The sequence below is a fragment of the Sinocyclocheilus anshuiensis genome, unplaced genomic scaffold, assembly GCF_001515605.1.
Source record: "Sinocyclocheilus anshuiensis isolate Anshui unplaced genomic scaffold, SAMN03320099.WGS_v1.1 scaffold1067, whole genome shotgun sequence".
In the NCBI taxonomy this organism is placed as follows: Eukaryota; Metazoa; Chordata; class Actinopteri; order Cypriniformes; family Cyprinidae; genus Sinocyclocheilus; species Sinocyclocheilus anshuiensis.
The window spans coordinates 409,981-425,930 of record NW_015547739.1 but is presented as its reverse complement, the minus strand read 5'-3'; the positions used below and the strand labels follow the sequence as shown (position 1 = coordinate 425,930).

The 15,950-nt window shown below is 38.6% G+C and overlaps 1 protein-coding gene across 2 annotated transcripts in view; it reads right to left on the bottom strand.

Moving 5' to 3' along the window:
• Positions 1-2,466: 2,466 nt before the first annotated feature.
• The window catches only part of LOC107704470 (ankyrin repeat domain-containing protein 50-like), a 37,050-nt gene continuing 23,566 nt past the window's right edge, over positions 2,467-15,950 (bottom strand). For both annotated transcript variants that reach the window (XM_016507400.1, XM_016507399.1), the window contains 2 exons: positions 3,263-6,804; positions 2,467-2,726 (listed from right to left, as the gene is read on the bottom strand). In XM_016507400.1, the coding sequence (XP_016362886.1) occupies positions 3,266-6,804 (3,539 nt within the window). In that variant the 3' untranslated portion in view covers positions 2,467-2,726; positions 3,263-3,265. The remainder of the gene's footprint in view (positions 2,727-3,262; positions 6,805-15,950) is intronic.

Genomic DNA, 15,950 nt, shown 5'->3' with positions numbered 1-15,950 from the left:
TACATCTGATCATTGTATAAAGCCAGGTTCAAAATTCTTGCTAAAGGTTTTTCCAGAGGGGATTCTGGATTTCTCCATACATCCGAAAATACTGTCAACAGGCAGAAAACAAATACATTTTTACCATGTTTTTAGGAGTAAAATGTTGTATAAATCAGTGTGATTTATATATATGAAAAAACCCTTCTATAAAAACCTTCAGAATATGGATAGGAATAAAACTCTAAGTTTTGGTCTATGTAAGTGCTGCTGAAGTGGAGAAACAAATGCACAACCTTTAAAAATAGGGATTTTTACCATGTTTTCACAAATAAACTTGTATAAATCAGTGTGATTTATATATATGAACAAACCCCTCAGTAAAAACCTTCAGAATATAGAGAGGAATAAAACAAAGTTTTGGTGTGTGTAAGTGCTGCTGAAGTGGAGAAACAAACTTTTGAATTCTACAGACGCAAATATATTAAGTGAAATAAAATAAACACTTAGGAGTTTTTTGGATGTTTTCTTTTCACTAGTCTGAAACAACAGATGTTATAGAAGCAAAATAGCCTAAAAACTCAAATTTGATGAGTGGATGAGAAAACAATGGTTTTGCCTGTAGCATCTTGCCTTAATCTAAAGTAGATTTGATATTTGTAAAGACAACATGCATGACGCTTACCCGCTCAAAACTCTGTCACAGGGCGTTTCTATGCTGCTCAAGTCCCTCCTTCAATGTAAATTTGTGGGTTTTGTTTTGTCAAATCAGCAAGAGTAATGATCGACAGAGCAAATGATGAAGAAATACTTAATGAATTGCTTTGGCAGAAAAGCAGATATGTTTATTAAGCACTTTAACATGTCAGAAAATTCAGCTCAATATAATACAGGAAACTGAATTTCAAAATGTGAAAGTTTTCCATGTACACGGTCAGCTATTTACAATCAAACTTCTCTTGAAATTAACTCCAGGCTCAGAACCAAAACAGTTGAACAAAGGAGAAAAAAAACAATAATAACTCAGTAAAACAGATGGCTTGAGATTTCTGAATACTGTCCAGGGTTCATCTTCATCTTAAAAGACTCATTCTCTGTCTGTCCTTGTCCAAGGCTTCATAAAGTGCCTTTCTGTAATTCTTCAGAGGACAAGCTTTCTGATGCAGTTACACCCAATAAGGCCTTAACTGAGCGTCTCCTCTCATAGCAAACAGATGTCTGAAATCCACTCCACACCCGCCCCGTTCTCCCTTCCCCACAGAGAGCCACGGCTCGGAGACATGAGATCCGGCTTCACAAGACCGTGGGCTTTTTTGTGTTTTAACTTTGGCTTGAGGAGTATACATTTCAAACCCTGTCCTGAAATCCAAATATTACTGCAGTTTGCTGCTTGGCATGAGTAAAAAGCACAATGACCTTTCGCTGACCTTATCATCAGAACTCCCTGACGTTGCCTGCCGCTTTCTCACCGCCACACATTCTACCCTCATAGGATGCGGCTTGTTGCATTTTCTTCAATCGCTGAGAACTCTGCATTTAGCACCAAACTCTAGTTAACGATACACCATTGGTAGTTTAAATATGCAAATGTAAATAGAGGAAAACAAACAAACAAAGACAGGTCCCACAGGGACTAAATAATGAAGTATGGTAAAGCCAGAGTTACTCTTCTTTAAGGGCATCAGTAATGCTACAAACATAATATAGAGTTAAAATGACGTTTGTGATTCAAAATTTATAATAAAAACAATTATAATAGGCAACGTCAAAACATAGCACCATGATATTAGCAAATATAGCACACATGGAAGCGGCTTTTTTAAGACTGTTTTCGTGATTTTATGAGTGCACCGAAGGACTAATGGAGACTTTAAGAGATTTAAAGATGTGAATACGACGGAGAGTTTGCGATCTCTGTCAAAGGAAACAACGTACTCCAGCGGCACATTGCTGTCAGTTGCACTTATACAGTTCAAGACAAAACAAACAGAAAAATTTACATTTCTTTTTTAAAGTAAACTCTGATAAACAAACAAACAAACAAAGCATTAAAAGGCAAAAAAAAACCCTAAATACTAAATTCGTTTTTTTTTTTCAAAAAAGAAAACAAAGGAAGAAAGTGCATCCACTGCCTATTAAATATATGATATTAGCAAATATAGCACACATGGAAGCGGCTTTTTTAAGACTGTTTTCGTGATTTTATGAGTGCACCGAAGGACTAATGGAGACTTTAAGAGATTTAAAGATGTGAATACGACGGAGAGTTTGCGATCTCTGTCAAAGGAAACAACGTACTCCAGCGGCACATTGCTGTCAGTTGCACTTATACAGTTCAAGACAAAACAAACAGAAAAATTTACATTTCTTTTTTAAAGTAAACTCTGATAAACAAACAAACAAACAAAGCATTAAAAGGCAAAAAAACCCCTAAATACTAAATTCGTTTTTTTTTTTCAAAAAACAAAACAAAGGAAGAAAGTGCATCCACTGCCTATTAAATATTAATGCATTAAATTAAAAGCGTCTGTGTGCATCATGGTCACCACAAGAAGGCTGGAGCATCGACAGGCACAAGTATTAATTTGCATCACCACTGGGCAATAATCCCTCTTCGGTTCTCTCACGTTCCTTTCTTCTTGAGATGTTCCACAGAGAAGTGTGGAAAATGGTTTCAGTTATTTTGCGGATGAAAGCGTTCACTTTGGCACAGTCTCTTTCTGAATGACGAATTAGGATTAAGACATCTGAAATGGCATCAAAACTTCTTGAGTCAGTATTTAAGAAGTTATTGGCATTCTCACAACACGTAGATGAGTGGTTCTTAAACTTTTCAGACCAAGTACCACCTTTGACCGAATCAAGGTGCCCAAGCACCACCTAGTCGACAAGTTTCATTGAAAACCAACGTATTTAACAACAAAGACCAGATTTTAACTAATATTCCTGTTGTTTAGATAAATCACGCTGCACTTTGCAGTAGAAAAGCATCTAAAAAACAAACATATACCACAACAGTAGCATTTAGAAGTTTGTGGTACATGTACCATAGTTTGAGAACCACTGACAAGGATTTTTAAAAGGCAAAAGATTTATACTCTACATATATTTATATAAACGACTCACCGCTATAAACACTACAAAATTACAGCTTTATGTAATAATACACTGTAAATCGACATGACAATCTAATACTGTGAATGTAAGTCACAAATGTGCTTTCAGCCACAAAATCTCTCAACTTGAACTACTGTGCAATAGTCTTTAAATGTCATGTACTCACCAGTTATAATGGCGTCTCTTTTTTGCAGTTTAACCCAGAGTCTGATCCTTCAATTTGGAGCTGTAGGGCTTGTTTGAAGCTTAATTCAGTCTCTCCTATTGGGTAATTGTCCAGAAGGTCCTGGTGGCCCCTGCTGGGAACAGTTCTGGGGACTGAAACTCTCCCAAGAAAAACCTGGTTTCCCTGTAGGTGGTAGTTGGGGTTGGTCATAATGCCGTTCCTCTTCTTCTCTGCACAGCTCTGGGGCTCAATGTAAAACTTCTCCTGCGATTGGACAGAATCCAGAGCGCTGGATCTTCCCACCATGATCTTACACTGAGGATCTTTAACTGCAATGTTGGACACCGGCTTATTGATCACAAGCCTTTTATCAAATTGGGTAAGTTCGTACTCAAGAACCTGTCTCTGTGAATAAGAGCCACTCTTGCTTTTCTTCTTCTCACCAGATGTTCCTTTGTTTGAGCAGTTTTGGCCATTCTTGGACACTTTGGTGGACTTCAGGCCTGGCTTCACCTGGCTCCAATCATACTCGCTGGTTGGAGAGCCAGGCTGAGTGCCGATGGACCTGGTGGTGGAGGAGGGAGAAACGATTGATTGACGACTGCGACTGCGAGGCAGTGAATGCTGCTGGATCTGTTCAATAAAAGAAAGGGCATGGACACTGTCGATGGGGACAGTCTGGGCAGTCGCAGTGGATGAAGTGGTCCTCAGTGAAGAGTTCTTAGAACTTTTGAGAGAGTTATTAGAGAGGGAGGACTTCTGTCGGCCCACGGTTGAGTCTGGAGACTCAGATGGTGAGCTGAAAGCATGAATAGGTCCATTGGATTGTCCTCGCCCTGCAGAATGCACGTCGCCAGCTCCTGTGCTTCCAGAGCTGCTGGACTTTATAGTGAGTGACTGTACTTTCCCAGCAAGCGAAGCGGGCGTTTGCTGCTCCATGGTGTGCACGGGAGACGGGTTGCAGCCACTGAGACTTGTGGCGCCATATTTTTCCAAGAGTTTTATTATGGATGTGTGACCACCTTTGGCTGCCACTCTCATGGCAGTGCGTCCAAACTGATCAGCGTGATTTGGATCTGCACCATGCTCTAGAAGAGTCTGAACCACATCAATGTGCCCCTCTTGAGCGGCGATGCCCAGAGCTGTAGCACCTTGATTGCATGTGTGGTCTACAACGGTGCCATTTTCAATCAAGATTTGAACAATCTTTATGTGACCCTGCCAAGCTGCTGACTGGAGAGCGGATCGTTTCTCGTTATCACATGAGTTCACATCCGCATGGTAGTTGATCAGTAATCTGACCATCTCTACATGGCCTTGCCAACACGACACATGCAAGGCCGTTCTTCCTTCCAAATCACTGGCTTCAACATTGGCTCCGTTTTCGAGGAAGTACTCCGCCATGGCCAGCTGATTCTCAAGTGCCAGGATGTAAAGAGTTGGGCGACCGTCTGCATCCTTGAAGTCAATATCCGCCCCATGGCTCAGCAACAACTCCACGATGTCTCGATGTCCCTCTAGCGCTGCAACTCGGAGAGCATTTCTCCCATCGTACCCTCTCTGGTCAATACACGACTTGTTCTCCAGTAAGATGTGCACACAGTCATAATGACCCTCTTGAGCAGACAGAATCAAAGGGATACGTCCATCGTTGTCAACCTCTGTGCAGCGGGAACCTTGTTCAATGAGAGCATCACAAACTTGTCTGTGTCCCTCAAAAGTGGCCATGTGCAATGGCGTCCAGCCCGCGTCATCTCTGTGGTTTTCATCTAGTCCTCTGTCCAGCAGAGTTCGGACAACCTCCACGTTCCCCTGTGCGGATGCAATGCTCAGCACAGTCCTGCCTTCACTGTCGATACTGTCCACTCCTGCACCCCAGAAAAGCAGAGTGTTGACAACTGAAGCGTGTCCCATAGACGCTGCAGCAAGCAGAGGCGTTCTTCCATTGTTATCAGTGTGATCAACATCTGCTCCTCCTTCTAGAAGCAGATCAACCACATCCACATGGCCTTCGTAGGCAGCCACCAGAAGCGGGGTCATGCAGTCTTTGTCGCAGTGGTCTACCTCGGCTCCACGGTCAATCAGCAAGCTCACAACAGCACCGTGACCTTTGCTGGCTGGCACACAAAGAGCAGCGACGGAGAGTGCCGTCCTGCCATCCACATCCTCATGGTTGACATCAGCCCCATGATCCAACAGATGCTCTACAATTTCTCTGTGACCCATGTACGCTGCAGCGATCAGCGCCGTTCGTCCTTCATTATCTGCCTTGTTGACTTCGGCTCCATGCTGAAGGAGGTTGAGGACGATATCTTCATGACCTCCCCAAGCGGCAGCTCTCAGGGCAGTCCTACTGTCAGCATCTGCACAGTCCACTTTAGCACCTGCATATAGGAGTGCAGACACAACTTCCGAGTGACCTCCCCAGGCTGCAGACCTAAGGGCAGTCCAGCCATCATGGTCTGTGTGATTGATGTTAGCGTCACACCCGATGAGACAGTTGACCACCTTGGTGTGGCCCTGTCTAGCTGCCAGAGTAAGTGCTGTCTGTCCAAGGCTGTCCTCCAACTCCATGTTGGCTCTCCTGGAGATAAGAAGGTTCACGACATCCAGATTCCCGCTGTATGCAGCATTGGCTAAAAGAGTTCTCCCGTTGGAGTCAGTTTGATTAACAGAAGCACCGTTATCTAGTATAGTTCGAATTGAGTCCTCGCGTTCCAAGGCCTGTTGCAAAATGCATGAAGCGTGGTCATTTTCGTTGCTGACGTGAGCCCCAGCTTTGACCAGTAGTTGGAGTACCTCCTGTTCTTTTGGGATTGAAGTGGACAGGGAGTCTTTAGCAGGGGTGCCATTCCACACCATCCAAAGGGCAAGATTAAAGGGCTCAATCTGCAGGTTCGAGTTGATCAGGTGGTAGGCAAACTCCTGCACCTCCAGAGGCTTAAGCTGCTTTGCGCTGCACGTGTAACTCATGGCCATCATTCTATGTCCTTCTGCTGCATTGCAAAGGTATTTTTGTGTGCAGTGTTTAACATCCAGGAGCCATTCAGCAAAGCTGTAGTGAAATAAGATCTTAGTACTGCCAAGTCCATCAATAAGCAACTTAGAGAGAATGTCCATCTTCTTCTGAAAATCCTCCATCGTCAAAGTCATGTTTTTAGTCCAGACTGCATGATAGAGCTCCCTGACAGTCAGCGGCCTGCAGGCAGCCAGAATCACATTAAGGATGGGCTGGACTTTGGCGAACTGCTTTCTGACAAACAGTCTCTGGCAGAGCCAAAGGTAGAGTCCATTCAGTGTTCCTGGGATGTCTCGGATTTCCCGCAGCATGATGAAGTTCTCAACCACTCCATCAAGAACACGCTCAAGGTACAGGAAGCAGCCGCTGCTCTTGATGTGAAGCTGGTTCAGCATCTCTGCTGTCTCCTTGGTAAGGTGTTGTCGCAGGGCTTCCTCCTGGTCTAGGCGGTGGAGGATGTACTGCTGCACATCTTTAACAATGTAGGCCTTCCGTAGGTCATCTAGGCTGATCTTACGGAATCCTACAAGGACAGAGACAAAAGGTGATTAGTTTGGCCTGAAGTCCGTACAGAGGACTGCTAGTGTCACAGTGAGGTTTACACATGACATGTCTCTATGAAGAAACAAAAAAAAATCAGTAAGCTGATAGCTATACATAGCTATGATTATCAGCCTGAAAATTTGAGACATAAATTGTGGCTTAAGTCATAGCATTTACTCAATTCTAGAAAACTGGGACACGAGCAGACAACACTGACTTTGCATATTTGATCTGGTGATGTCAGCTACAATCTGACAGGTGTTTTCATAAAAGATTAAGTTTTTCGTAAACAAATTAGGTTAGCTTTGGAAAGATGTGTGTTCAAAAACACAAATATATGAGATAAAGATTATATTTACCACAAGACAAAATAATAACAATTTACATTTTTCTTCCTGTTTACAAAGGTGTTCTCCCCCTTGGTTCCTAGGATATTCTTATCAATAAATGTTTGCATCTATCATAGTTTGTGTGTGTGTGTCCCTCAATTGTGAACATCTCAAAATGTGCTTTTTCTAAAGAACAGTGGCAGCTTCACAACTCAAGACAGGATCATTTATGTTCATTCAGTTGTTCTTTTGCTTTGTGGAATATATCTGTTATGAAAACAGCTTCATCAAGCCAATACTAAATTTAAAAAAAACAAAATGCATTATTTTTTAAACGTTAGACATCTTGCAGATACCGCAAGAGGAATGTAAACTTGTGCACTCAATTGCATCAGCAGCTTTGCAAACACACACAGGGACCTTCATCTTCATGCACGATATACAAAACTCAAGTCCAGCAGTGACAGATAAAGGCAGTTTTCCTGCAGAAAAGATGACTGGAATTTGCTTTGTTTTCTCTAGAAAATAAAACAAGACGTGTAATGATTCCTGTGGCAGAACTAGGTCACATCTGCAACTTCACAAAGTATGAGGCACACTCGAGAGTTTCACATAAACTGTAAAGAGACTTTTGCAAAATAAAACAAGGCAGAACCAAGGGTTTTACAAACAAGCACTCATGCCAACAGATGTCAAGGCATTCTGCTTCAGATAAGTGCAAATTCTATAGTTTTTTTTTCAGGGTCGGCACGCATGTTTAACACCGGCCCAAAGGGCAGATCGACGAGCATTTTATGCACATATTTTATTTACAGTTCCCATGGACTCAGACACGCTGAGGTCAAAGGAAAGGAAAAAACATGAACTCCTCTAAGGCCGTTCACGTCTCAAACTTTCTGCAGCCCCACTGGTGGGAGAGCAGCAAAACATTCCTTTTCCATGTAATTTAATTGGTCACTCATTCATATAATCTATACGAGTCAATTGTCTATGGGAAAGAGGATAAAAATAGGCCTACTTCCTCTCTAAAAGAATCGTGTTTACAACAGTCTCAAGTAAATACAAAACTCTTTTCAAGCCGAACCTCAGAAAAGTGTTTCAGTCCTTCAAAAAGACAAACCAGCAACACAAAAACAGAATACAGATTACATATTTCCTGGCCAGTCCCTTAGAGTTTGAAAAGTTCTTTGAATGAGATTATATAACGTCCATCTTTCTGAAAGGACTCTGGAGTTATATTCTTTGTCTTTGGTGCTTAAGGCCCGAGGCTGACATCAACAGCTGAGGTTTCCCAAATAAAACCTGTGTGAAATCTAATCCGGGGCATGAATGACAACAGAGGCACACCTGTGGACAATCATCCCGCCTTCATGCCATCTTTTTTCTTCTTCTCCTTCATACCGTTGGCTTTTAATATCCAGTTATAGATTGCATTAGTGCCCACCCACTTTTTCAGCAGCAGTGGTTCTGGAAGCATTTTTGCCATAGGAATTTTTAAAAAGTCTTTGTTAAAGCATTATAAACCACGAACCAAGCCAACCAGCTAAGATGAGAATCACATTACAAACTTTGATTTGAAGCAAAAAAAAAAGTAAATCGGACAATAAGACAAAAGTACAAGACTGTGTTCTTAATGGCTTTAGTGAGGGAAAGAACTACAATCCCATGAAGCATTTAAATGACATTAATCGAATTAAAACGATGAAGAAATATAAAAATATTAATTTAAAGTTGTTGGTTATGTCTATAAAAACAATGTATTTTAAGTTCAATGCAAAATACGCATATATATACACAAATATGCAAGTATTTTGAGAGCATTTACGTGACTCGATTACGTCATTTGCGGCGCTTCACGGGAGTGGGTGGAGCTTCATGAGAATGGGCAGAGCTAAATATATATTTTGGCGCAAGTGCTCGCTGCGACTCTGATTGGTGGAATTTTCTCTACAGCATCATGGGTAATGTAGTTTTCACCATGAATTCTGCTATTAAACACGATTCTTTAAAAAATTAAGTTGACAATGTGAACAGATGGGTTCAACAAAAGCATACAATTGATTAACAACCTCAGAGCTCACAACAAGTCTGTCTTTGAAGATTTATCTGTTATTGTTAAAAATCAAAGCCCCTCTGGAGAAAATTAATTAAATCTTTACTTACGAAACCAGACTGCTTTATTAAGTAACATTTTGCTCCAGTTTCCCACAATAACCTTTAAATGATGTTGAACGGGTCAATAGTAGCAGCATGTAGTGCAGTTTACAACCCATGTTTTCTCTTTGAGCCCCATCCCGTCTGAGGGTTGTTTTTGTCATTAGTGAACTAGCTGACCCAGACCTTCACCCTGCCTTCAAAACACACAACAGTCTCCATGCCTTCAGCCTGTGCAACTCCAGATGAAGGAAATAGAAAGGCTGAAAGAGGAAGGGGCCTTGCAGGGGGACTAAAAGTGGGGCAGTGGAACAGATGACCCAAATATGTTATTTGGCTGGAGGGTCCTGCACATAACTAACTCATCTGTTTAAGTGGGCTGAAGGCATGTTGGGTTTGGAAAGCTGCCACTGGTTAAAGAGTTCACCGGGTTTAGAATACAGATTACAAATAACTGTCTAGTAAATACTGGAGGCATTCCAAACGTTCATCTTTTTTAGTCTTCTAAAAAAAACTGTAGCCAACCAAACCTCTTTCATTATGTTTTCAGCATCCTCCCAAACACATGTAGTTTCAATCGGAGGCGGGAGGTCGAGGAAACCCCGACAGGATGCCGATGCTCAATCTGACCCTGTTCTCCATGTTTCCAATGAAGAAAATGTGGTTCTGTGCCAAATTCTTCTTAATCTTATTAATACATTATATATGCAATACAATAATACTATATTGCATCATATATGAAATAATTGCTATATTTGACTGTTAAATATAGCAATTATATACATTTTTATTAAATTATAAAATTATATAAACGTATTTGTATTAAATTATTAAAAATAAAAACTATTATTAACTAAATATAGCTTCAAAACATATAAGCAAATATAAGGTAATAAAGGGGAACAAAAAAACATTACAAGCAATGAACGAAAAGTTCAAGTATAAATTTGAGTATAAATTCAATCTATACATTCATAAAAAAAAAAAAGTTTACTCATCTCTCCTCTTTCCTCACATAATTGCACTGCGATCATATTTAAAGTTGTTTTCCACCAGTTCTATCTAATCCAGAATTATTAAAGTATTCTCTAGTATTTCACTAAATATTTAATCAGCACAAATGACGAACAAATAATATATTACTACGAAATATATAATGTATATAATATATAATGTAGCCTAACTTCACCAGTTAAACTATAACAGCAGATTAATTCAACAGAGTAGGCCTACACTCATATGAATAAAGCACATCATTTTTTTCCCCCAAGGGCATTCGTGGATTTTCTTTTTTCTGAGCATTATTGCTATTTGATTATTACTGATGACAGCGGCAGGTTTAACAGGCTGTATATACACAGATATGTGACCCTGGAGCACAAAACCTTAAGTCTTAAGTCGCTGGGGTATATTTGTAGCAATAGCCAAAAATACATTGTATGGGTAAAAATTTTAGATTTTTCTTTTATTCTAAAAATCATTAGGATATTAAGAAAAGATCATGTTCCATGAAGATATTGTAAATTTCCTACCGTAAATATATCAAAACTTAATTTTCGATTAGTAATATGCATTGCTAAGAACTTAATTTGGACAATTTTAAAGATGATTTTGATGATGTATACATCTCAATTTCGAAAAATTGACCCTTATGACTGATTTCGTGGTCCAGGGTCACATATGTTAACAGATCACATTTTGTCTTGTCTTTAACACATAACATAATACAATAATTTTGTATCATAAAATCATTTGGAGATGCAAGTGCATTTACTGTTCACAGAGTGTTGTCTGAATGGCAGAAACTCTACAACACCTGCTGATAAAGCCGTCGAACAACATCCACCCTGCTGTTATATTCAGGAGATGCTGCAGGCTGTTTGGGAGGAAACTGGATCTTCCACCATAAATGAATTCATCAATCATGCGATAGAGCGACAGACAGGTGTGCTTACATAAGGAGTGGCCATTGTGAACAACACTCGGGTGTGTGAAGTTCACATGCACGTATTCAGACAGCTTGTGTTCCCATAGGAAAGAGAGATTTCACAAACGAGATCTCCTCAATATCTCAACTGTCTGCAATGAGATTCAACTTTTGCTTAAGTCTCAGATGTTCCTCCTGAAAAAAGATCTCTGTAATCTCACGTCTCAATAATGTCTCAAACTGTGCTCAGATTTCACGTCTTCTTGCACTTTTAATGGACAAATACACTTTGCCAATATGAACATTAAAGCGATTTTAACGCATTCAAGCACAAGACAACGTGAATAACAACCCCATTCAGTGTGTTCTGTGTGTACAGTGCACACATATGTGACCCTGGACCACAAAACCAGTCATAAGGGTCAATTTTTCGAAATTGAGATTTATAAACCATACTCAAAGCTGAATAAATGAGCTCTCCATTGATGTATGGTTTGTTAGGATAGGACAATATTTGGCTGAGATACAACTATTTGAAAATCTGGAATCTGAGGGTGCAAAAAAATCTAAATATTGAGAAAATCATCTTTAAAGTTGTCCAAATTAAGTTCTTAGCAATGCATATTACTAATCAAAAATTAAGTTTTGATATATTTACGGTAGGAAATTTACAAAATATCTTCATGGAACATGATCTTTACTTAATATCCTAATGATTTTTGGCATAAAAGAAAAATCAATAATTTTGACCCATACAATATTACTATATTGTTGGCTATTGCTATAAATATACCCCAGCGACTTAAGACTGCTTTTGTGCTCCAGGGTCACATATAGAGCCGTGTCTCAGGCAACACGCTAGCCCCGTATAGAGTTTCTTTCTGCATCTTCTTGCGCTTGAACGGACAAATACATACATATTAGACCCATAAATAAATCTAAATATTTAATTTATTCACAGTGAAGAATATATGTTATTTTACATTTAAGTATTCAATTTCTATACTTGAACACCTTCAAATCTAAACATCTAAAGCATCTTTAATTTGTATCACTGTTCTATTTATTTAGTTGTGCTATTGCTTGTAATTTGTTCTTATTTACTGACTGTTCACTTGCCTTTAATAATGTTTGAACTTTATATTTGTTAGGCTAGTTTTTTTTTTCTGTGGTATTGAAATTGGAATGGAGAACTGTAAAATTTAACTATTTATAACATGGGTCAAAAATAATGTTAACAACAACTATCATTTTTTGTGTGTGTGTGTGTGTGTGTGTGTGTGTGTGGCAGGGCCAGTGAAAATATTGGCAGGGCAAGCAGAAAAAATCCTTAGCGTTGAGCTCTGTTTATAGAATACAGACTGTTTCAAAGCAGCTTTACAGTAGCAAACAAGAAAATAACAGTGTCAATGTTGCAAAATTAATCAATTATGGAAAAAATTCAATTTCAGCATCTCTACAGAGTCATTATTCAGATCAATTCAGTTCAAGCTTTGTGCTCATCTGATGCCAGTGCTGCAAATTAGTGGATTGCAATTTTTCAAAGAACAATTACGATTGTGATTTAAAATGCAATTTAAAAAAGAAGAAAAATCCAAGTTTGTTATAATTATATAATAATGGCTATATAATAATAATAATAATAGTTAATGTTGTGATTATATTAATGTCTATAAATAATAATAGTAATAATATTACTACTAATACTACTATTAAATAAATAAAATGCACAGTGCCGCATCACTCTGAAACACGCAGTGGATATATTTATTTAATTAAATTGCGGCCTTTGTGAATTGGTAATCGCATTAAACCATACTGCGATTTCGGTTTTATTTCGATTAATCGTGCAGCCCTAACTCAAATCAATAATATTACTAAGCATTAATTGTCTTTTAAACCCTGAGATAAGCTGATGCTTAAACTAAATGTAGCTGAGAGCTGAGCTGAGCTGATATGAATAGTTAACCTTATCGGCAAGATTATCGTTAGATTACTCAGTCATTAGTTGCAGGTCTGCGTCTGAGTTACGAGGGTGTTTCTGAGATCATCTGCCGTTGATGTGGTCTTTCCAGTCCGTCTGAAATAGAGACGTCACCGTCCAATGCTAAAGCGGCACAGGAACCCTAAACTCCAGGCACGTGTGTGTCTTGATTACGTGCTATTTTAACTCGTTCTCTGTACATGCGGTGAGGGTTCTGCATGAATGAAACATCGCTCGCCCTCAGCCGCCCGAAAACATGCAAGCGTCCGCTGCTCCGCGTTTGTAATTACTCCAGTCGAGCTCTTACTAAAGAGAGCCAAGTTTCCTAAAATACACTTGAATCAGCAAACGTCCCAAACGCAAGCCGCCCAATTCAGAGCTCAAGTGTGTGTGTTCGGATCCAAATACGGTGTTCAGATTACACACAAGCGCTTCAGCAGTGTGTTGAGTCAGAGCACCGGGCCGCTCTCACAGAGATAGAGAACTAAAATCATTATATACAAACATAAAATCATGTACAGACATGCTCTCTACTGCAGACCGAGATGAAAGGCTATTGCTCTATTGTTGAACCAGATGCAATGATAACTGTAGTATAATAGTGCAGTATCTATTTCACTTTACCTCTCAGTGCATGCAGCTGCAGCTTAGTACTGATGTAAAATAAACTGTATTGAGTCTGTCAAATTACAGAAATGTGTCTGATTTCACTGTTCTGCGTTCAAAACAAGTGAAACTTTATCATCAGCAGTAACCTTTATTAGCAATGACTCTTTATTATTATTTAATACATTAAATAACATGTTGAATAGTATACTTCTAACATGGTCATGACAAAAAGTTGAAGAAATTAATATGTTTTTATTTATATACTTGTATATTTTTATATTTAAATGTGTTTTAACTTATTTATTTTAATTTATTTATACATCATATTTATTATTATTACAGTAAATACTCTTTTTTTTGTTTACAGTAAAATATTAAACTAATAATATTCCTTTTGTTTTTATTTAGTAATTTTTATATTTACATTTATGTATCTGGCAGCCACTTTTATCCAGGAATATGACTTTTTGTCTCAAATTCAACACATAATGAATAAAAACAAACTCACAGTAATTATAAAGACAATGGCTAGTAACACAAACTAAACATGAAATTTTGAAGTAGAAAGACAGAAATAGTATTTTCTTGTAAAACCTAGTCCAATGATCTTTATAACTCAAAATATCATTTTTGTTTTTACAAAAGTGTTAAAAAGCCTCAGCCAATCAGAACAGAAGCTCATCATCAGTCTGATGACAGCTCAAGGATCGGGAAGTTTGCAGGAAAGACAGAGACACCAGACTCTTCCTGCTCTCTCTGCCAGCATGAAGCGTGTATTTCTTCAATCTCTGCCACTAGAACAAGCAGCACTTCAGTCATTTAGCATGACGTCTCTCTTCTTGATCACTTCAGAGGGTTTCGCACTGCCAGCTCAAGGTTAAATGTGAGCAGCGTTTCAGAAGACAGAGGGTGCGGCTTTGAGGCTGTTTTTAAAAGGACTGCATTTCTAAGGCAGAATCAGCAGTCTAGAGCAGTGTTTCCCAACCGGGGTGCCGCGGCATTAATTGGTAAAAAAAAAAAGAAAAAAAAAATTAAATATCTTAACCCTACTGTTAGACCTACCTGAAAAACTAAAAAGCAATTTATTTAATCCAAAGGCCTGTCGTTATTTTTTATTTGTGCTATCATTATTAATTTCTTTATTTATTCTTATTTTATTACTGACTGCTTACTTGTCATTTTTTATTCAATTCAAAGTTTGAATTGAATCTCGTGCTACTGCACCAAAATTACCCCACTGTAAAATTAAAAAAACACTGAGTGAGCAAAAATTTGTGAGATAGCTAGTTATAATGGTAATTAAATAATGTTTACATATGTATAAAAGCCTACATTAAAATCTGTCATATAAATTGGTCTCTTCATTAGAAATTAGCCTACTGATTGCCACCACTGATGGACAACATTTTTTAATAATATAAAAATATTAAAAATATCTGTATGACATTATATTCTGCAGTTCTTCCCTGTTGTACCGAATATCTATACTTTTCAAATAGGGATGTAACGGTATAAAAATTTCTTATCACGATTATAGTGACCAAAATTATCACGGTTATCAGTATCATCACGACATTGTTAAAATTTGCTGGAGATGTTGAAAAAGTACTGACACATAAATCACTTCACCAGGTTTTATATTTAAAAATCAACCAACAACAAATAAAGTGACTTTTTGTTTGTATAATCCAGACTGAATGTAAATATAGGTCTCTGTAAATCCACTCGCTGACAGCAGGTGGCACTTATGGAAAAGCTGAATTAGAGCTGTTTCCCGTAACCTCCGAGGACAAAGCAGTATTGCGATTAAGAACACTTCCTTTAGGTATTACATGCAGCAAAGATGAAAACAAAATGCCATCGAATCGTTTCTGAAGACCGTCAGAACCTTCAGAGGTACAGTCATATAATTAATTAATTCATCTATTCATTTGTATAATTCCCTTAGCACTCTTTAAAACCTCCTAGCTTTTCCGCCCTGTTTTCACTCAAAATGAAACTACTCTGCTGCTGTGCGCCCATGAGACTGTTACTGAAAACTGTGCTTTAGAGTTGTTCAAATCGCGGTAATCTAATACGGTTTTAATGATAATTAAAAGATGACACGGTAATACTAACCGTGA